The 24,212-nt window shown below is 36.4% G+C and overlaps 1 protein-coding gene across 1 annotated transcript in view; it reads right to left on the reverse strand.

The window, feature by feature from the left end:
* Positions 1-24,212, reverse strand: part of LOC105256488 (cytoplasmic polyadenylation element-binding protein 2) — a 125,881-nt gene that overhangs the window by 33,412 nt on the left and 68,257 nt on the right. The window contains exon 3 of the mRNA XM_011266431.3: positions 13,092-13,148. Coding sequence (XP_011264733.1) covers positions 13,092-13,148 — 57 coding nt within the window. The remainder of the gene's footprint in view (positions 1-13,091; positions 13,149-24,212) is intronic.

Consider the following 24,212-nt stretch of genomic DNA (forward strand, 5'->3'; position numbering starts at 1 on the left):
AGTATTTTCCGTAGATTTCTACATCATTTATTTAACGAAATTGAAACTGACTTTATGGAAATTTGAATAATAAAATAATTTGAAAAATTTAAATTATTGCTAAGCTGAAAATTAATGATGGTTAAAAGGTCACAATTATCGCGTGATTTATCAAAGTGATTTTTTTTGTTTAGATAAAATCGAAACATGATACAATCGTTATGCGGAAAGTATCTTGGATAAGATATGTGAGATTTACTTCACGCGGATGCGACTTTCTCTAATTTCGTCAAATCATACATATGATGAGTGAAGAACTCGTCGATTATAGAGCTTTCTTTTGCAATTTAAAGAGCATCAACTTCTTTTCGGGCGCAAAAATGATCTTAATATTGTGAACGAATCTCGTTACTTGTTCACACAGATCTTGACTAGTCCCTATTATTCTCTAGCTTTGTCCTCTCTTCCCTTCCTTCTCCAATTTTTGCTAAACGAGAAAGTAATGACTAAATCAAAATAGAATGACTAGCCGTTGCAAAACGCCGGTTACTTTCGTATACGTATAATAGTACATCGATTATCAGTTTCAATTATATAAATTTTAAACTAGAAAATAATAAAAGAATTTAAAAAATTCAAAAATGCATTTACAACTATATTACAATTATACGTTATTGCAATCATAATCAGGATATATCAAAATTTCTATCCTAAACAGTATCTTGTGGAATAAAGATAATCAATATTATATTGTATTTTTATAATTTTGTGATATAAAATTTCAAAAATTTCTTTCTACTTATCTATAATTTAATTGTATATATATAATTTATCTATAATTTATCAATTATTTTAATTTTATGCGATTTAAGTTTCTTTTATTCGCTTCGGAGAAGCGCGCTTTCTTCGGCGCAAACGTTAGACATGAAATATACTTACGAATGTATTATTTGTCTATCGGACGATTGTGTCGTAAGAGCTCCATTATATCCTTACGATTGCAAATATCGTGAGTACAAACGATTCAAGCAGTGTACCGTTACCGCATATTTCATCCGAACCGATCAAATGACTAAAGTGCCGAGTTCGCTTCTTGCTTACCATCTTTCGACATTAGATCAAACCATAAGTAGAGGAAGAAGATAAAAGAAGATGAAAGCTAGAGAGGAAGAAAGTGCGCGATCTATACGCTATCCATCTGATTATCCACCCAGTAAACCAGTTAAAGAAAAGAAAGTCTTTGGCAGGAAGTTACAGATTTCACGTTGCACTTAATGTATGCAAAAAAAATGTTGAACCCGAAACTTGACCCTAACTCAATGAACCTAACGTTTCATATATGCACACGCATATTTAGCTAACTGAATACTAATAATATAAGCATTACGTGAATATATATATATATATATATATATATATATATATATATATATATATATATATAATAGCCTTGTAGATATCATATTTTTTTACTTTGTTCCTGGTCACATATATGAGTCAGAATGTCTTATCGTAGTTTTAATTGTTTCAAAATATTGGAAAAAATCTACAAAAATGTTTCTGTCGATTATGTACAATAAAAAATAAATTTTAAACATTTTTTAATTAAAACCTTCAGGATAGTCCATTATTAATTTAATGGTTAATATTCACCGTATTCACCGTGAAGACTTTTGTCTTTATTGTACGAGATATTATTGCATGATTTATAATTTTTTTTAGAATTTATATTATTTACACAAAAATATTAGTTTAGAAACTGAAACTGGACAGAATTTTGACACGATCAATTTTCAATGTTATAGACATGCGCAAAAATACATCTTTATCGTCAAGAATAAACATAAGAATAAAAGATTCTGTTCTTTCATTCCTATGGTATGATTATTGAACTTATTGAAATTAAATAATGCTTTCAATTTTTTTTTCTCAATTATATTTGACTGACTACTTTGTAAGGATTTCCTTTTAACACCATTTTATCGTCAATATGAATAGATTTCGTCGCATATAGAGAGACTTGACATAGTGATACGACTTGTTTCACAAGTGTTATCAAGGTCGATAGTATAGTATCGAGAAACCATTCTTCGATTCAGAAGAGAGAAGGGAGAAACCGAGACAATTCAGAAGCTTATGCATCTGTTTCCCACATACATACGTATGCCCGAGGCGCATTACGGCACCACGCGTCATCCAAGATGCCTATTCTCTCGTAAAAGTAGTTCACGATGCAAATTGTGTCACGTGATTGGCGACACGAATAGGACGCGCGGTAATTGACTTTAATTGCGTCGCTGTGTGATAAAGTCGGCTATAATTGTCAATTTTAATTGGCCATAGGTCTGTTTTTATCGTCCTTGAAGAAGCGGGTTAATCAGGTCTTAAAGAAAATAAGAGAGAGAGGGAGAAAAAAAGATTATAACTTCATTATATTTTAAGATATCTTTCGACGATATCTCAGAAAAATTTTATTCTAATATATTCACTGACCGGCTTTCCAATAATATAATTATTATATATATGATAGATGATATCAAACTGACTATTAATTATGAGAAGCGTAAGACATTTAAATAGGAGCTATTGATTTATAATAGTCAGCTTTTTCATCCGTAAATATTAATAAAATTGATCGATAACTTTCCTTTATATGTGATCCATTAATTATAAATATGTCAATAATTAATAATAGTATATGCTTCATAATTATAATTTCGCAATTTAAAAAATTGCATTTAAAATATATTTGCAATTTATGATAAATTATTCTGAAAATGCTTCGTCATCAATGCAGTGTCATCAATGCATGTTTTACACGAAAATATCTTTGAGATTAATTAACTCACGTTATAACGTAACACGTTGGCAATTTCCGCGTTTTAATAAAATTGCGCTCGCCGATCGAGTTTCCTTTAAGTCAGACATGCACGCGACGTATGGCATTCATTTTGTCTGTCAGAGTTAAATTCAGAGGGCGATTGGATCATCTAGATGCCATATTGCAGATCCATTACAATCTCCTTCCTGCAACTCGGTCATAACAATCGTCACGCAAAACATTGTGTTATTCACGCGATGCACTGTAACATTGACGTTTTCGGGACTCGATTTCTAAGACTGCCAATAATAGCTTTCGCATCGACGCGATTCCGTTTTTGCAATACGTAATTGCAATTTAACGTCAAATAATATCGATATGTTTTGTGTCTCGATTCTCTGAATGCAAAATGTCGCATGTCGTTGCATTACACTTTAAGAATGTTTTGTACCTACTTTCAAAATATTGAGAATTTAATGAAAATTGTCAGAATGTCCTTACATATGTTTAGAATCTTCAGTATAATTTTTAAATCGATTTACTAAAGAGTTCACAAGTTATAAGGATTTTAATTTGCACCGAATTAACATGTGTTCTTATGGGAAACGTATAACCATGTTGATTCAAATGACAAAAACACATGGAAATAATATTCAAAATTTGTTTAAAATTTGCGAAAGTGTAGTTTAGATATAGAGGAAATATTTGGTCAAACAATATTATACAAGTACTAACTAGTTAAAAAGAAATTAAATATAATTTAATAAAGTTAGCCATGTAGCTGTCACGAAATTCTCTGCCAAAAGTTAATCATTTCGATTAACAAAATTCGGAATATTTCAGTAAAAACGCAATAAATATTAAAAAATACATCTCTGCACTGTAGCTAAAATCAAATTGTGTAATATTCTACACAATTTCTCAAAATACACCAAAAGTGGATATTCGTCAATATTGATTTTCAGCTACTTTTTGCTGGGATTGTACATACAAAACATCCTTAAATACCGCAAATAAAAATATATTTACTAAAATTATTTTTTGAACACGTGATTTACAATTAATGAGATAAATAAAATATTTATTTTGTAGACTTTGATGTGTGAAATCATTTGTAAATTTGATTCGTCAATTTCAATTTTCTCCACTAAACTAATACATACGAGAAAAAGTATTTTGTTGATAAAAAATTCAGGTCACTAGAGTGAAAATACATTCCGTAATGAAACACGCGAGAATGAATCATTTGTGGCGACAACACTTTTATAGCCTAATGTTCACCGCTGAATCCAGATAATAAGTAGATAAATATGTATTGTGTAAGGAAGTGACACCGGTCGCGAGAAACTTCGTCAAGGATACGGGGAATGTGGCACAAGGGAAACTTTGTACCTTGACTTAGCCGGGTTCTACAATGACGTCTATCGATTAATCCAAGTAAAATCTCCGATCGATATCGTGACACTAATAAGCTTGAAATTTCGCCTGGAAGTCTATTCGCCTTACTGTCTACTTCACGTTTACGTCATATCAAGCATCTGTGACTTATGAAAACTTATTTCATCGCTTTATGGGGCCGCCGTAAGAACGTATTATTACCGATAACGATTTTACTGACCAAGTAATATTTAAAATCTACAAATGTAAGTAATATAGATGTACCACGTCTAGAGCGTAATAAATGTAAATAATCAAGAGCGCTAATTATAGAGTAAATGGGCGATAAATGATACCTATGACGCGACGATGGACGCCAAGCGAGATAAAACTGACGATTTAATTAAACAGTCCGCCATGTTAATCACCATCTGCCTGAAAGCGTATCTGAGCTAGCTGTTACGCGAAGTATAAGCGAGTCTCGCGTTTTCTTACTTCGGACTCTAATCAAGTCGATGAGTTGCATTGCAATTTACCATCGCGGCTAGACTTCTCATTACACTCCACTCGGAATAATGAAGTGTTACTTGCGATAGCTCGGCGATCTCCTATATTAGAACGGCGTAGCTTACATTTATGAAGAGTAGAAATCGAGTGCGCGATTTACAAGATGCGCATGCATATGTTCGCGGTTTTGCATCGTGACATCGAACATCGCGAACGCGATAAATGCCGTGACATTTAGCGTCGCGCGCGCAAGAGGGTCGATATTAAGGCACGGCCAATCCGTCAATCGCGTATCTCGATTTACGTGAGATTTTCCAGCGAGCAACCGAAACGACCACATAACATAACGCTTCTCATATCTCACCGCGACTACGCGGTGTCTTTCCGTGCACTGTCGCAATAAACTCGTTGCGATACGGCGGAACATAATCGAGCACAGACAACATGATCTTTTCGAAATGACAAGTACGACTTTTGTGTTGCGTCACGTTACGTAGCACATCTTCACCAAGCATCATTAAACGTCATCATCAATTTGATTGTAGCACATATAAATTATTCATAAGTTGTCTTATTATTCCAATTTCTGGAGTTCTTTCCACTGTTGTTTTTCACCTCATCTCTTATACACACAGAAAAAAAGAACATTCTTGTTTCGAAAATATCTTTAGTTTTAACATGGAAATCTTGAAATGAGATTATATTGCGTTAATTAAAGAAAAATATAATTGCTTACTTGAATAAAGCCATTTTATATAGTTTAATCGAGAAAAATATATTTTTATGATTTAAGATTTAATTTTCTTGAATGGAAAGGAAACACAATATTAGATAGAAAATAACATTTTTAAACCAAAGAGTATAATTCTTCTAAAATAGAATTAAATAATTATATATTTTTGAGATGACAATTGCAATATTGAAATAAGATATAATAATGTTGAAATTTAAAATTATTAAATTCTCCTAAGAAGATTACAGATTGTTGCGTATAAACGCGTTAATTTAAATATACAAGTTTTGATTTGACATTTTTTTTCTGTGCACTGCAAAATTTAAATACGAAAGGAAAATGTCAGCTATTTAAATATATTTCGTAAGCGCGTGTTATGGGAGATGGCTATCTGAAATTATTTAGATCGATGCAAGTTGGAGAATATTTTTTTCATTTCCGTGACTTTATAGTATTCGTATACGAGCGATGTAAAAGCGGAGAAACTTTAAAGTTAGCTGCCACGTGGATTCATATCGTAAGACCCGCATATATCTATCCAGGCATCCAGATGCAGTCATCTGTCGTGGGGTTGGGCATTTCGCTTGGCTAGTAGAGATTAAAGTAAGCGCGCCAGAGCCACCACCGCAGCACCCATAAATATTGAACGTCGTCCGGATTTATGGTCGCACCGGAGAACGCCCCGGTTACGAAGGAGGAAGTTATACGGGGTGTCCGCCTAAAACCGTACTCTCGCTAGTACTCCCAGAGGCTCTCCCTCGACCGCGAGAGAGCCCTTCGCTCTCTGCGAAAGACCGGCTAATTAATGTATTGTTTCACCGGCTGCGGTCCGTGCGCCGGAATCTGCATCCGCTGAATATGCAATGTCCACGACCCAGGACTCGCTAAGCTAACCCGTGCTCGTGGCTCCTATGCATATCTATCGACTTTCCCCCGCGACACAAAAAGACCGCGGCCCAACCGGATACAAGATAAGAGGGGCAATAGGCGATTACGCTGGCATCCCTCGATTTTTGGGTCGGAAACGGGCGGGGCGGTGACCTGAAACGTTTTCCACCTCGCGGAAGTTGCACGTGAAAATCCACTGATCTCTGATACCGTCGTAATATTTCGAAGGTGTAATATTTTCCGTGGAAATATTTTGAAAAAGTGCCAAAAGAAACTTTAAAAAATGGCGAGAGATAACGCAAAATTGACGTTTAAGAATGTTTTGTATGTACAATCCCAGCAAAAAGTAGCTGAAAATCAATATTGACGAATATCCACTTTTGAAGTATTTTGAGTATGAGAAATTGTAGAATATTACAATTTGATCTTAGCTACAGTGCAGAGATGTATTTTTTAATATTTATTGCGTTTTTGCTGAAATATTCCGAATTTTGTTAATCGAAATGATTAACATTTGGCAGAGAATCTTTTTAACCAGTTAGTACTTGTATAATATTATTTAACCAAATATTTCCTCTGTATCTAAACTATACTTTTGCAAATTTTAAACAAATTCTGAATATTATTTCCATGTGTTTTTGTCAGTTGAATTAATGTGATTATATATTTCCCATAAGAACACATGTTCGGTGCAAATTAACTCCTTATAACTTGTGAACGCTTTAGTGAATAAAAATTGTACTGAAGATTCTAAACATATGTAAGAACATTATGTACAATTTTCATTAACTTTTCAATATTTTAAAAATAGGTACAAAGCATCCTTAAAAAAATGGCGAGAAATAACGCAAAATTGACGTTTAGAATAACTGAATACATTTTGCGAATTGTCATTGATTACGCGCGCATATGTACGAGAGTTATTGGAAGCAGATGATGAGCCGATGAATGGCTCGTGCGAAATGTTGCAAAATTGGAAAGCCGATAACCGTGGGACATTACAAATATTATACTCGTCGACTTTTCCGTCCATTTTCCTCTCGGAACAAGCGCACGCGTTGAGATAATAACCGCGGTTATAACCTCTCGGTTCTGATATTCCGATGAGATGATAAAAAAAGCTTGTATCACAGTGGATGAGATGTTTTCACCGCCGTGAACATCATTATCGAACGACCATCGACTGGAGGAACGACGTGTCATCCTCTTGATTCTTTGACAGCTTCGCGAATCACGTAGACACGTGATTTTGCACAGTCGCATAACGTCGTGATTTACGAGTTTACGCCTTGTGTTAAAGGTCAAAGGCTTGGATTGTTAGCGAGTATGCGCTACCTTGTTCGCACCGATTATCTGCACGGCGATTGGACGGACGCGTAACATTCCACCGGTAGTTATGCAGTCGTTGCGAAAACAACGAGGAGTTGCGAGGAGCTCGAGACCTCTCGGAAACCACTCTGCGAATCATAAAAGTCTTCTCCAAGAAAAGACACGACTCTTCACAATGACTGTAATTTTTACGAAAAATTTGTAAGTCTAATAAAACTGACGTGTGTGACAAGAATAGAATACCAAATCTCTTCCGAGAAGTCAATTCAATGTGATTTTTATGCCAATTTGTAAAAATTGAAGTCTGTTCTGGAAATGTAATCGCGAAAATTTGCTATGTAAAAAGATGTACAATTTAAACAGACGGTATAATGAGAGTTTGCGATAATGGTAGAGATAATCCGTGTCTGCAAGAATATAATATATGTGATAAAATGTAATGATTAAGTAATATAATTTCTCTGTTGCAATTGTCGCAAAAAAATGAAATTAGCGCTAGCTATTTATAACTCTCTTCATTTTTATACGATTCGTATGTTTTAAGATTATGAAATTGTTGCCACAATTATTTTTTGTGGATTATTGCAAAATTTGATTTAACTTATAATTTTAAAAAGGAGGCTCGCGTTCAATTTATGGCGCAAAAGCACATTCTTGCACAATATTACATCCCCGCTCTAGGTTCAGTCGAGGCAACGCTGGATCCGGTCAGGAAGTTAATTACCCGCGGTTGCTATTGTGTGTGTGTGGAGAGTCTCTAACGACCATTCTTTTGAAACTCGATTCTTCGAAAGCGCATAGGTGCGAAACTGAGCACGTGAGGTAGACGAAAGTCAAACGCGAGAGAAAAAAAGAGGTGAAAGAAAGAAGGAAGAAAAAGAGAATGAGAGAAATGTGAAAAATCGATACAGTTACGAAGATACGAAAATAAAAATATCTTTGTTGATAATAAAATTCATTTGCACGTCAACTCATGAATTATTTAAATCTACGGATATGAAATGACGCGAAAATACGAGGCGATTGTCCCCCATCTTCGACAGAGATACAGAAAAGAAGAGAGACCGATCAAAAACGGTGTATTAATTACGAAATGTTTCTTCCCCCCTTTTTTCCTCTTCCGCGGCTGTGTCTTTCATGCTGTAAGAGTGTACACAATCGTCGTCCCATCACCGGAGGACCTCGGGCATGTCTGTCACGCATGTGGTTCCCCGTGCATGCTCGCGTAATTTCAGGCCACGGCAAGAAGTATAGCACCGCCGGGAAACGTCGATAGAAAATTCTTGGCGTGCGCTCTCCAAGGAACACACGAAAGAGGACGATAACGTCGCTATCGTACGGTAGAACGAAAAGAACGTCACGACGATAGATTCGCGGGATGACTTGAATTTTCCATCCGACATACATATAACTCCACCTGGTACCAAGAATGTATTCCAACTCGAATCTTAATTTAAAAATCAAAAATATTTAATATTTTTTAATATTCAATATTAAATATTATATATTTAATATTCAATATTAAATATATAATATTTAATATTTAATATTAAAAAATTTTGCGCATGATTGATGAGCGTGTGTGATCTTCTCCCTAAACCAAAATGATTTCATGATGTCTTGTAGAATTATGGTTGTATTATTATGCAATTATATATCCCAATTGTCGCGGGAATTTTGTAAAAAATATCCAAATTTTATTTTCTCGAGAATGTCACATTTCGATTGCATCAATTTTTTGACGAATATATACACGCGGAATCTCGAAATAATGCACACGTAATGTTTATTTATGGGCGCGCATTAATATTCGGGTTCGCTTAGATTGAAATTCATGTCTCAGCGAGCATAAAGGACGATTAACATAAACGAGTAGTCGCAACGTCTCGCTGTAGATTGAAAGTTTCCGTATCTCGTAGAGCTTATAACAGCTTTTATTGCGATTACAAATTGCATCGGAAATCATTCTTGGTACCGTGATACTAATTGAGTTTCCTCGTATGCCAATCACATTTGCGAATATAGATTCTCCGTCGCGACGTTCCCTTCGTATAATAAATGATTTCTCGCAAGCAATGATTTCTCGTGTCTACATCGCACTTTTCATCCTCGCACTCGTCTCCCTGCGCAAATTTATGGAAAAAAAGTACTTAATAAAAATTATTTTGACATTTTTTTTTCAACGCAATGCAAAGCTCTCCGGTTTAAAACCGGACGCGAATCGCGAATTATGCAACCATCTGCGGCGACAGGAATTTGCGCTGCACCTGCGAAACGCGATGTCATCAGCGAAATTCTTTTAGCACGCGTGTATTCGCGCCTAGAGAAGGAAGACTCCGCTCGTATTCGCAGTGATTTTAACATTTCACTTTTAACACTTGACCGACGTGCCATTTTTACTACTCGATAACACAACACGTGTCTTTCATTAGCTCTCGGGGAGCATGTGTGTATCGTCCGATATAATGCTATTAATATATAAATATACGATAACAGGACTCGATCAAAATAGAAAAAATCACGGATCGTGTGCGAAAAAAATTTACGATGCAACGAATTAAAAAAAAACAAGTCTCTTTCTTTCACAATACGTATGGAGGGAAATATTTTTATAAGCGTACAAAAAATAATAGATTTGCAACTTTGCGTATTTCGTACATGGTAGACGCCAATGTCCACGCTTATAGTATAGTGAAAAATAACGTGATTCTAGGATAAAAGTTACGGTTTTTAATTGCATTGTGCGTAGGAACGGTACTTTTGTCATAGGAACTCTGTGACAAATAGGACCGACGTGTATTATATTTAATGTCGAGTCAGAGAACGCGACACACAGAAAAGCGAGGCGAACTTCGCGGACCGTAAAAAAAAGCCGAGGAGTGTAACCGGTGACGACATTGTCAAAAAGCGCCGAGAAGGAGAACGTCTGGCGATACTACGGGCGCGTTTTCTAGGTTGGATCAATATATATGATAATGTAGTCGGTTATACAGGTAGCGAGGCGACTTAACGTGCAACGCGCTCGTAACGTATTATGTATGCGCGAGGAACGTGAGTTCTCCCTCTCTCTCCTTCTCTCTCGCACGTATAATAAACATGTTACGCGTCGTAGCTTATGGAATATTTATACACGCGTATCGTAGACACGTGCACGTGTATTTATCTACGTAACATTACCGAGAAATTAAGATAAGAATATGTATAGTTATGACAGTCAACAGTCTTGTTCGAGAGACCTAGCATTACGATAATTATGATAAACCGAAAGAAAAGTTGATTGATACTCCGACACCCTTTTTCCTCCAAGAATTGTAGAGCACGATTCGACGGAGGTGATGATTAATTATCGCATTCACGTAACACGATTCGACGCGACAATAAAATGTTCATCCATTCTCTGCGTTAGCACAATCGGTGTAAAATGTAATGAAAATCTCATTCGGCCTGTGTTGCTAAAATCGTATGCACGATAACCAAATTATACGCAGCACGTAACAATGCGGGCTTATCAACGGTTTATTTCGGCTCCCAAAGTGCTGTGGTGGAGAGTTAATTAACCTCTATCGCGTTTGTGTCTCATGCCGAGCGAAAAATTTCTGTTCGAAATACTGGATATGTGTGTTTTTTGCTCGCTTATGTCAACGTAAAGTGACGATACGACCGTGACACGAACTCGATTAATTTCGACCCTAAAAGACAAGATTTCTCGGATACGTGTCAACGCGCTCCGATGCATCGGTAATGAACTATAAAAAAAAAACACAAATGCCTTTGCGATATACCGAATAAGTATTAAGTATATAAATATTAATAGTATTAATAATAAGTATTAAATATAAATTTCAATAATCTGTATGCTAAAATATTATTTATTATATATATTATATATTTATTATTATATATATTTTATATATATTTATATATATTTATTATATATATTATATTATTTATATATTATAATATATTACATATTACATATTATATATTATAATATATTACAATAATAAAAGATTTTCAAGATGCATAAAAATTCATTATCTGTACATCAGAAAATATAATTAAAACACCATTATCTTTTCTCGAGCGATTGTTTTTACAAACTTTAACGATTATTATAACGTAGACAAATTGAAAATGTTTGCTTTGTAAATCTTCTCATACATTTCCTATTCTTGGCTTTTAATGCCTTGAAACTGATATCGCCAAAGTTTTTAAGAGCTCACGAAGACATAAAAAGTTTCTTAAAAGTCGGTCAATAAAAAGCTAAGCGTGTCGCGTTATACGTTATACGACCACACGTATGTACACCCGCAGAGTTTTATGCGGATTTGACATTCCCTTAGACCGGAGAATGAAATTCGAAACGCCTGCGACTCGTCCATAAGTACGAGAAGCGTGACAGCTACTTTTGGATTCGCGACGTCACAAAAATAAATTCTTGCACTCGCGCGCGGCTGCTTCTTCCCGGTATAAGCCTTTGTGGTGTTAATGACCAACACACCTCGAGGAGAAATTACACGAGGACATCTTTACGAGCCGAGAGAGTCTGGGTGCGCGCGGCGCTCAAGATCAACGACACGAGCGAGCGACACACATTACGAGATTTAATTAAAGTGCCCGATGTATATTTATCAGCCCTTCCTCCCCCCTCCCTCTCCGATCCCTCTCCCGGAGGTAACGCAATCTGTTTAAGAAAATTCGTTCTCCGCGCGCATATTTTCTCTAGCGAAACACGTCAGCGGGATATCGCGGTAAGAACCGAAACGATCGGTCGGAGGTATTTTTTCGGATAACAATCTTTTCGTGCAACGATCCTATCTTTCGCGGATATTCAAGCATCCGTATAAAACGTAGATATTATTTAAACACCACGTGCACACAAACGCCACAGATTCAAATACAAACAGATGTTATTAAAAACGATAATGCAATATGTTTTTGTGTTTTCACGGTTGATCGACAACGAGAAAATGAGTCAGATTAGCGTCTTACGTAATGATTAGCGGACTTATGAATATATCAGACTACAAGTTGGATCAAACTTTGGTTTGTTTTTGCGAGCAGAAAAACGCGACGGATCCTTCTCGCTGAAGGATCATGAAATTTCAGGAGACGCTTGCGCCGAACTGAAAACAGGAATTTCGCCGCAGCCGAGCATTCTGGGAGGATAAAATACCGGTTGCGGCCGGAGAACTTCCCTCCCCGATATAGTGATTACGATGAAGAAAGAGGAAGTGAACGTCGCGGAGGAGGGCCGCGGTTGCCGTCGTCGCGCCAGGAAGTCGTGTGTACAGACACATTACGTAACTGCAGATTTTAATTGAATCCGCGCCGCGCGGGTTCTCCTGCCGAATCTTATTCCCCCTCGGCGATAATCTGGCAATACAAACGTAACGCGCTCCCGAACGACGGATATGAAGAAAGGGAAGAAGAGGGATTAACTAGTTTTTCACTCACCACCATGTAACTGCGCGAGTGACTGCAGAGTGTTGGCGGTATTGCAGTTGATGAATCCTGAAACAGAAGTAGAAGGTTCTTTGTTAAAAACAAATATTCTTTATATTTTAAATTTATATTAAATTTTTTTTATATTAAAAATTTTTAAATTTATATTAAATTAAATATTTATATTTTAAATTTATATTAAATTAATTTATATTTTAAATTTATATTAAATTTTTTATATTAAAAAGTTTTATATTTTAAACAATTATATTTAAAAATAGTTATAAAATATTCAGATATCTAATTATTAAATGAAGTGATTATGTGAGCGACGTGAAAAATTAATTTGACTTTTATTAGATGCTTATGTGACTTATGCTCGTGAGATATCGCAAGGCATATGATTGAAGATTAAAGATAAAGTTATATATATATAATCTAATTTTCTTGGTCTTACACAACTGCATCTGATCACCTTATTGTTAATTATGTCAATAGGGCAGTCAATGACTTTTTAATTAATTTCTAAAACTCACACGCATGCAAATTACTTGTATTGTGCAATCGAGAGCTCTCACGGTGTATAAATTTATTTGACGTTTTTCGCAAAATATAAGTATAATATATAATACTGCTTATAAACCGAGTATCTGCGAAATGCGCTGTGCAATAGTGAAAGTAGTGTGCGTTGTATAAATGAAAATGTACTGGAAATTAATTTGCTGCGTATGCGTAGAAATTTACAGGTGTACTCGTGCAAAATAACATGGCGCTCGAACTTCTATTAGAAATTGCACGATAGCGTTACAAATAGAGTCGCAATAGAGCATATATGTAGAATACACCGTAATTAAATTGCAAAATGACATATTCGCAACTGACAATTTATCGGGGATCAATTAATTCTTATTATCGCATTATTATTATCTCGAATACTGGAATTGATAGCTAAAAAGAATTATTTAATCCGACCTTCCCAACACGTTTCTCAAGAAAGTTCAAACGTCTATCCCGTATTCTCTCTGAAAATTTTGAAGAAAATAGATGTACATGTAACCCGATGACATTCGCGAGAGATTAATCGAGAAATTTGACGGAACACGCAGTTGTTCACGCCTAAACAATACCGTATGAGGTTTCACGTAACTCAACATGAAATTCAACACCGGTATGTATAGGCCTCGTCAAACATTCCCATGACGTAAGATAACCTTTGAACTCACAAGGCCCTCGGTCACACTGGTCGGGCCCCAACTCGCACGAGCTCACTCACACGTGATGGAACATTGTGATTTAGGGGAATGTCGCCGTATCTCCTACCTCTCCTGATCTTCCGCTTTCTTTAGTAACGCTTCCCCCGTGGCTTTTTCTATACCAGACGATAAAAGAAACTTGAAATCTTAATATATTTCTAAAATTGTTTTTATGTTTCTTTCAAGAGAATTAGAGCGCTTCGATCGGAGCGACTTTCACGTTAATTAACGCATGTTTTGCTCGAGGAGGAGGAATCTCGCGGTAAGATTAGTATCGTAATTGTTGTCGAGCGATTCTGTCAAACATGCTAATAGCCCGTTGATTCGCGAATTTTTCGAGTCTATAGAAACGCTCTTGTATGCCGAGTCCTTGAAACTTTCTATACGTCAGCCAACGAATACGTAGCCAAGGATCATAGAAATTTCACATATCAAATATCGGCTAATATTTCGTATAGTTAATGATAAATTTATGACAAGTGCTATTTGTCAAATATAAAAATTTTCAAGACTTTGAAACGTTAAAATACTCAGAAAAAGTAGAAAGCAACTCTCGGGGATTTTTTCCAACTTCTAAAATCGCTCATCTGACTCGATATATTCGTCGTATAAAGTCTCGAGTCTAAAATCTTGACCGAGAAGGTACAGTTCCGTTTGTGTGGCGTACGCGATAAGATTAGCGTGATCCATGAAACGTGGGATTTATCGACGTATGCGAGGAATATCTCGCGGTCGCGTAACAACAGGAAAGTTACAATTACGGATCGGACGAATGGGTGGTGAATACAAATCGCGATAATCGCGGCGATCGGTAACGCGTGCAATTCTAAGAAGATACCTGCGACACGTTCCGCAATCCGTGCATGTCATCAACGTGCCCTCACCTTAATCGTTCTCGTCTGAATAGGAACGAGCCGGCTTTACCGTAAAGAGCGCGACGCGCTTTAAAGATCTAGTCACGCAACGTTGGTATACATACAATGTAACCTTTCCTGCAATTATCCTCTGTTTAAAGGATATTCGCGATGGCTCAATTGGCAGAAATATCAGGAGAAAAAGCATTGGAAAACCGATTTTTTAATTGAATCGATTCTGAAACATGTTTTCCAAAATTAACACGTCATAAAAAATTGAACCGTGAAATTAAATACAGAGGACTCAGTAATTTTTCTTATAGATCTCTCGATGAAAAGTGATGGAAATTTGATTCGTGACCGGAATTTTTTTTACGTAAAAGTTATCCTTATATCTAGAGCGATACTGATTTATTTAATCTCGCAAGTGTTTTGCATATGTAAATATTAAACATTTTCGGATATCGAGAAGAGATGATAAATATACAAACAATATAACGGAAAGTGGAAAGAATACAGATTATCCGTCAGATTTGCAATTTTCATGTGTCTGAGAGATTCGTGATGCAATTTTCTTACAACACTTGGATTAAGATATCTTTCAGTTCCATCTGTGAAAAATTACTCTACGTCTGATAGGTTCATTAGAATAAATCAATTTTATGATAATAAAATTCGTCACAAATTATCCATATCCATTCCCTCGGCAATCGATCGATATTTATGGCTTGAGGCTAAACGAGAATAAATTGTAGCATCGCAATCGATCATAATTTGAATTCTAAGATTGCGTGTCGCACTATGGCAAGTATGCTGCACCGAGCGCGTGCTCGACAGTGTTCTTCTGCAGGCCATGGCATCGTGACTAATTTTCTACACCGTTACAATAATAGCAAGCGCAAGCGCAAAAACATTTTCCGTGCGGCCGGTCGATGAACTTACGCATGGCAAATAAAGCAGTGATACTATTCCACGTCGCGTGTGCTACGGAAACTTTCAGGAAAATCGTTCTTAACGAGATTATCGAAACGTCAATCATCCTTTATTTGCAAGATTGCACGGATATGCGTGATTTAAGTACGATTAAAAAAATATATAGACGAATATAACGAGACTTTCATTCTTCGATTATTCTTCCTCTTTTAACGCTTATCTTAATAACTGTACTCTATTTTTAACGTTTATTCAAACTGCATTCTAACCGTATAATTAATTTAAAATGTAGCTTAAATATAATTTTAATTTTTGATATGACAAGAAATATTTGAATGCAAAGTTGAATGCGAAATATAATAGTAAGACGTAATCGAATTTTTCTCGAGAGAAAGTCGAGTTCTATTTGTCAATCGACGAAATGGAAAGGTACCGTAGATATCCGAGTATCGACAATAAATATTGATTGTCTCAGAGTCGTTTAATAAAGAGAGACCTGTCAACGATCGCGCGTTTGACAGAAGAGGGGAAGAACGCGGGACGCGCGGAAAGCTTCGTTTTCACATTTTGCGAAATCGCGTCGCGACTATGTGCTCTTTAAAGGTTGATTTACCGCGAAGAAGAAGAAAAAGAAGAGATCCGCCTGCCATACTCGTGCCAGCGAAAATAACATTATACCTCCTCAATTTGCCTCACAGATCTTACTTTCACGATGCATCTATTCCTGTGTATCGATCGCTATTATCGACGACCGGATTAGCACGTGCGCGCGTAAACTCGTTTATGTGCGGCTCCCAGTTGGAAAAAAATCATTGGAAAATTGAAACCGAGCTTTAACCACCACGGAAATGCGACGCAAAGTTGTCATTAAAGTATCAAGAGCTCATTTGTACTTTCCACTTACTTTATCAATCTACTTTAATAACTATTATTATGCTATTTTTATCGGATGCGAAAAGCAACAAATGTTTGTTTTATTAAAATCCCTTTTTATTATTCCTGTAAGCTATAATAATATTTGAATATCATCGTTTTCCCTCGATAGCTATCGCAATTGTACGCAAGGCAGAGAGAAATTCACACGATCCTTACCGAAACAGACCGCAATAACGAACGAGATAATAAAACGCGAGAACATCATGTTTAGGAATATTAATGACACTTTATGGATACCGTAAATTTTTTGCAAGAGAGCTGTAAATTTCAAACGGGAAGAAATTAATTGTTAATCCGCAATCAGCGAGAGCTCCGGATGCGCGAATCCCAAGATACGTTTGATTGCGAAGTCTCCCAAGAGTCTCGAGAGTTTGACGAGCGGTAGCTCTCGTCGATAACGAGTCCCGCGTTGTGTGGCCATGCGGAAAGGAAGCCGACGATGTTCTCGCGTGGACGGTAGGGCTCGTGCTACCTCCGGTTTCATCGTCGCCGGTTGCGATAGCAGCTACCTTATCACGCCGCGGTTTCACCGATAGCCGTACTGTGTTTCGCACGTTCCATGCATGCGTGAAAAAATATGGAGTACTCACGACATATTCAATTTTTCACAATATCGCAGTATCAACATCTAATCTCTCAGATAACTAGACGATCGTTTTTCACAATCAGCGTTGAATAAAAGTGATTTTATAGAGTAGAAAAAATAAAATGTTTTCTACGCGAATCTCATTTGATATGTGATGAATATTATATGATATAATTTGATATAAATGATTATTAATTTAATTATAACCTAATATTAATTTATTAATATTTTTCGTTATATCGATGCTATAAACTGTTACAGATATTTATACTACCGGAATAAACAATGAATAACCGGCTTATCTAACGTACAATATAATAAACAAAGACATTAATATCTCGTTAAATTTCAGTATATCTAACATGATTGAGGCTCGTATAAAAAATGGCAGGTATTTACGAGAGATAAGTGACATATATCGGGAGTGTCTCTTTCAACATGAGTAAAAACACACGACTTCGTCGCAATGTTGTTGCGCAATGTTCAATCGTCGGTCCTTGTCTGGAACACGCCCGATTTGTCTCTGTCGCATCGAAAACAGCTATCGCGAGAGTGTGAAAAGAGAATATGAAAAAGATACAAGAAAAAATAGGAGCGCAGCAGCTTTCTCCCGAACGTCGACGCTCTGAAAATGGGATATGTGAAATCTAATGATCGCGCTTCGATCCGACGCGATTATTACGTGCCCACGTGCCGTGCATCCAAGTACGATCGATTATTCCTACAAGGAATGAGAGGGACAATTTGAAATGCAAACGCTTCGAGCTCGGAGATGTACGGTACAAATTAATCGTTCTATTGTCTACTATCGATATTCAGACGCAGAAAAAGCAGTCGGAAACCCGCGTCGTATATCATCTCTATTTAAAAAATCATCCTTATTTATCAGCACAAACATTTTCGTAAAATATTATTAAATGTTAGCATATCACGAGTACATAAAGAGGTGCAAAGTGCGCTCTTGCTGAAATATCTCAGAGAAATGAATAGTACAAAGGACATTCTGCGATTACCTCTTGAACGCTGTAATGAAAGTATATGTGTGTATACAAGTAGTTACATTAATATCTCAAAAGGATATACTATTCTCTAGATATATATCCCGTGCTTATGTGGGATATCTCACAGATATTATCATTTCTCAGCAAGATATCTTGACGAAATCTCGCCGATTTTTCTCTGGCTGTGTGGAAAATCTCGCAATTCTGGCAAAAAAGTGATAAAGAGTGAGGCTTTCTTTTTACGAAAGCTTTTCTTATAATTTCCTAACTTTTCCAGAAATAAGGCGATATAATGTATTCTATCGGAGGATAAATAAATACATTTTAACAAAACAATTTATTATAAAAATTTCCTACGAATAGTTATCTAACTTCCTCAATTCTATAACGCGAAATCAGTGCGTACATATTCGTGTACTTACCATATTATCAATATAATTCGCGCAGCTTTCACGCTGTATAACAAGTCCTTGACAAGAAACTGCTAAGTGAATTCACTTGCGGAAAGTGATACAATATTTAATTTAATTTTCTTTTTCCTTGTACAAATTTCTTATCTGCTGATAAATACTTATCCCGCGATAATATAATAAAAGTAATATGTCGCTCGCGTTCTTACGATTGCGGATCTCGTCGAGGATTAAGCTCAACAGTCCAGTTCCTCGATTACTCGCGGAAGGTACTTTACACACACACACACACACACACACACACATACATGTACACATATATGTCTCGAAACTTTCGAGCGATCTCTCGACAAAATTGCGTCATACCTTAAACAACTTTCAATTGCGTAAATTAATACACGTTACCATCCGCCTAATTATCTGAAGTACCGAAAGTACAGGCGTGGAAAAGCTGCAGTTATTCTCGTTGCAGAGATACGCGATTACGCTTATGAAATATGCAAAAACGCTCGCGAAACGAGCGAATTCCCGTGCGAAGAGTTACAATTGTGACATGTCCCCCCCCTCTCTCTCTCTCTCTCTCTCTCTCTCTCTCTCTCTCTCTCTCTCTCTTTCTTTCTCTCTCTCTCTGTTTCTCTGTCTTTGCATGCGCAAGATGAATCCAGAGACTACATAGCCTCATCAATTTCCTGCATTTTCGTCAACGTGAAAGCGTTAGCGATTCGAGAAATCGATTCGATTGCCAATCCGGCCAATAGCCAAGTTTTTTCTGTTTTTCTCGATTTATCGCGTTTTTTCTCTCCTTTCCTTCATCCTATCGCCGAACCTATAAAACTCTCATTCACATCGAAAGCCTATCGCGTGTCTTTCTATTCCAGACATATATGTCGATAGAAACGAATCTCCGAATATTCGTAGATAGCAAACGATAAAGGACAAACGAAATCCCGAGTGTAATGAGCTTTTCGATGCGTTATCTCCAGGGCGATGCCCTTTTCTTCCGTCCTTTCCTCGCGGAGGATCTCGGCGACGAAAAATAAACGGGGCACGAGTCAATGACTCACTTTTTCCTCGTTCGACGGAAAAATAGCCCGAGCCACGAAACCATGACGACTTGACTTTTTGCCAAACGATCTTGCCCCCCGCGACGCGCCCGTCCGTTTGAATAAAATTTCCGAGCGCTTTCTCCTTCGATGTACTAAAAATCTTTCCGGATTTATTCTCCTCGCGCTCGATTGGTCGTCGAGAACAGCGAGCAGCCGAAATTACTATGCAAGAGACTTTGAATTGTTTGCGTTGCTCGATCTCTTATAAAAAAAAAGGCGAAGTAACGCACGAAGTGTGAATCACTCGAGGAAAGTGATATAAATTTCGATCGTTCGATGTAAATTAAGATACGTCGCGGTCTCTTGTAGATATTAAATTGTATTTATCGACGATAAACAAATATTTATGAGATTTGATACTTTTATTACTCATCGTGTCGCGGCAAACACAATATAATTCGAATTTTATTGCAACAACTGAAGCAGGTGCTTTAAATTTTGGATCTTATTAATAGCCTCGACTTAATCTAAAAAACGATCTTGCTGACACAGTTAACAATTTTATCAGAAATTTAAGGGAATTTTACTTGCAAAACTCGCTAGCAATAAAACAGAAAAAAATAATGAGAAAGTAGAGCGATCGTACTTTCAATCTCGATTTTCATGCTGAGATTTTAATTTAATGAGACGCAATCTTCTCTTTGGTGATTGTTGGCGAATCTTCGGCGAATCAACGAGCAAGACTGTCCCACCGCGAATAAGTACGAAACTTATTAAGGTCCTCGCGTCAGGATTCATCCATGGATTGCGATCGTGAGATGCTTTCGAACGCGGAAGCTCGATCGACGACCAACGATGCTATAAGATCACGTTCAGGGCCGCAGCTGGAGGTCTTTCGTGCTTTTAAACGAGTTATTAAATTCGTATCGCGGTTCGCGTGATTCGCTAAAAATTATTGCTGATAAAATATAATAAAACACTGAATGTACGTTTAAAATGATTTTTTTTTATTTCTTGAAATATTTTTGTGATTATTTTTCTTAATATTTTACGTATTTTTCTCGCGTCTTCAAATTTACATCGCTAATTTGTCGCATTTTTTATGCTGCTTTCGATATTGTATTTCGTCTTCAATTCAACTACCGGAAACGATCGGGAGTAAAACGCTACCGGATTCTTCGCGGATTTACGAGCCTTTCACGTACGTCGAGACCAGATGTAAAACTAGCGGTAACGTAATAAACGCCGCGCTTATCTCGAACGCGAATCACGGTTCCCGATCGCGGATTCGAGCCATGACCTGCCATGGACGATGCCGAGTTAGCGAATTTTTGTACATTCGCCACTCGCAGCTGTACACACCATTTAATCGTTTGCGCCGGCAAACAAGGCACCGTTGCTCAATAAATGGATGCGAGGATTCTCGTTGCGACGTGAAACGCCGCGTTTCATGGGATACTCGAACATGTTCGATTTGACACATCGATGACTGACGATAAATTCCCTCATTAGCGCGCTGGCAGCGATTACCGGCTGTTAGCCGCAGAGTGTAATTTATTCCTTGTTTGCATATAAGCGGAGTCGCTTAACAAGCGTACTAAATTGTACATATTTGTCGTATATATTCTTCGTTGAAAGCAGTACAATAACAAATTTAGTACGTTATCACATGTATAAAAATTATATATAACTTTCTATTACATATATTTCATCTTTGAAAGATATAGTGAAACCTATTCGTTTGTCAATTTCTCCCATCGAATCGATTTTCTCGATCGAAAATAAAGTTTTCTGAAACAATACGGACCGTTTATGCATCACTTTCGAAAACTCATGCATGTCTCAGTCACGGGATATCGCCTTTGGCGATAACACCGAGAGTCATCATGCCAATCACGGGTGTCACGCTCTTCTGTCTATCCGTTTACCAATGTATCTTTTATTCATATGACGATTATTGTCACTGCACAGATCTGAGATGAGAAAGTTCTTGCTACCTTAGTGTCTTTTCTCTCTTCTAATCCTTAGTTATTGCCGTTTTTTAACAATTCTATTACCGATTCTTTAAAAAAATCTTTTATTATTAATATTCCAATTTTTATTATTTACTTTTATTATTAATATTCCAATTTTTATTATTTACTTTTATTATTAATATTTTAAATAATTAATTACTTTTATTATTAATATTTCAATTTTTTCAATTCTCTTTCATTTTTTGTACGCTTGTTAAACTTATCGTTATTTTTATACACAGAGAAAAATATCATTCTACTGTCAAGAAAAGCGATTACTCAGTTTATTTTTCTTTTTTTAAGTAATAGTTTTCTTCAACAAAGAATATATTCTTGATAATATACTCTAGTCTTAAAATATACTCATCACAAGTGTTAGAAATCTCATTATCATGTACTCAAAAGAAGAATTTATTTTCTCTTCAAGAATATTGTAAAGTTGTATCAAAGAAAAATCGAACTTATTTTACGCCTACTCTATGTAATAAGCAAACCGAATTTTTATTTTAATTTAATATGCTTAACTAAAATACTACACTTACTAAAATTCAGAAAATATTCAATTAAATTTAATGCTTGTGATGAACTTATGATATATTTGCGGATATATAAACTTATAATATACTTAAAATAAATAATATTTACTTGAATACAGGATACATTTTTCTCTGTGTATAATTACAATATATTCATCATTGTTTTAAGTTTTCATTGATATCTGTAGAATTTCGGAAAATGAAGTAATAATTTGCGTCTCTCTTCGATAACAAATTAATTTCTCTTTAGCTCTACCTTTTACCTATTAATCCTACCTTTCTTTCTTCGTCGGCAACTCATATCGTGAGAATTATTTCTCGCTCGACGTTCTTCTTAAGGTGTCGCGACCTTAAATCCGACCTCTGCGATGAACATTCATATCTTGGTCTCGCTTGCTATCATCGTATTCGGGGATAAGCTCCGTCTTTCCGGTATTCTATGTGAGAAGTATCTCTCGTATACTCGAGATTATGCTTCCGATAAACGATAGATTGGTCGTTCCTATAAAAACACGCTATCATAAGCTCGTGATCGGCGGCAAAAATGCGAGCCGAGTTATCTGACGTTACTTCTTATTAAAGGGGAGTCAATTGCACGTTTTAATAAGAGAAAAAAATTTCGTTTTAGTTGCAAATATGGATTTTCATTAAAGTGGCCCCTGATTTAAGCGCGAGCAATCATCGACATGCATAACCGATGTATTCGCTCAAAAATGATAGGTATTACGATGCAAAACGCGCAGCATTCCGTTATCATTATCTGGAGGATCCGCGTTCATTCGATCCGATACTTTGTGACAACCGTCAGTCGCGTCCGCAGGAATGTCGCTAATGCAACGTTTGACATTTCTCGAATGAGCGTGGAAAGCGACATTCATCATTTAATCGTCGCGCTAAGAATCGTAGAAAAAGAGCCGGATCACAAAGTATTCGTGTGTGGTATTTCTACTCGTGTGTAGTATTTCCCGCAATCGAAGCTGATTAAAAATTGTAATCCTCGAAGCAAGAAGCGACACCGACGATGCAACCGACAGATAAGAGGAGCCGAACACCGGGCGTCGTTACGTTACGTGCAAATCAGCCGACAATTCTCTGCACGAGCGAATATAAATCTTCGCACAAGTCGCGCTTTTATTATTTTCATTCGCGATATGGGTTGTGATTTCGAAATAATTAACGAGTGTTTATTCTCGACTTAAACAAACACTTTCTGAAGGTACGATGAGAACGGAAGATAAAATAACGGAGGAAACGGTAAATTACAAGCCGATTACGTTTCTCGAGAAACGAAGCTATAGGAAAAGGAAATGGCGTCAGAAACGTATCTCTTATCAGCGAATGTTTGTACGTTGGTATGACAAAGATTAGTCATTGTTGTCGCAACGACGTGAAATTGTCAACAACGAGAGCGTCAGAGCTATTGAAGCGTTAAATTCCCCTTTCAAAGCACTCGCTTTGAACGATCTACAATCGACGATGAAACTCGAAATGAATCTATTTACGATTTTATGTATATACTGCATATATTAGTGTATATGTGTATCCTGAGTTTATACGTATTTT

This window comes from Camponotus floridanus, unplaced genomic scaffold, assembly GCF_003227725.1.
Source record: "Camponotus floridanus strain SB8 unplaced genomic scaffold, Cflo_v7.5 scaffold1, whole genome shotgun sequence".
NCBI classification, from domain to species: domain Eukaryota; kingdom Metazoa; phylum Arthropoda; class Insecta; order Hymenoptera; family Formicidae; genus Camponotus; species Camponotus floridanus.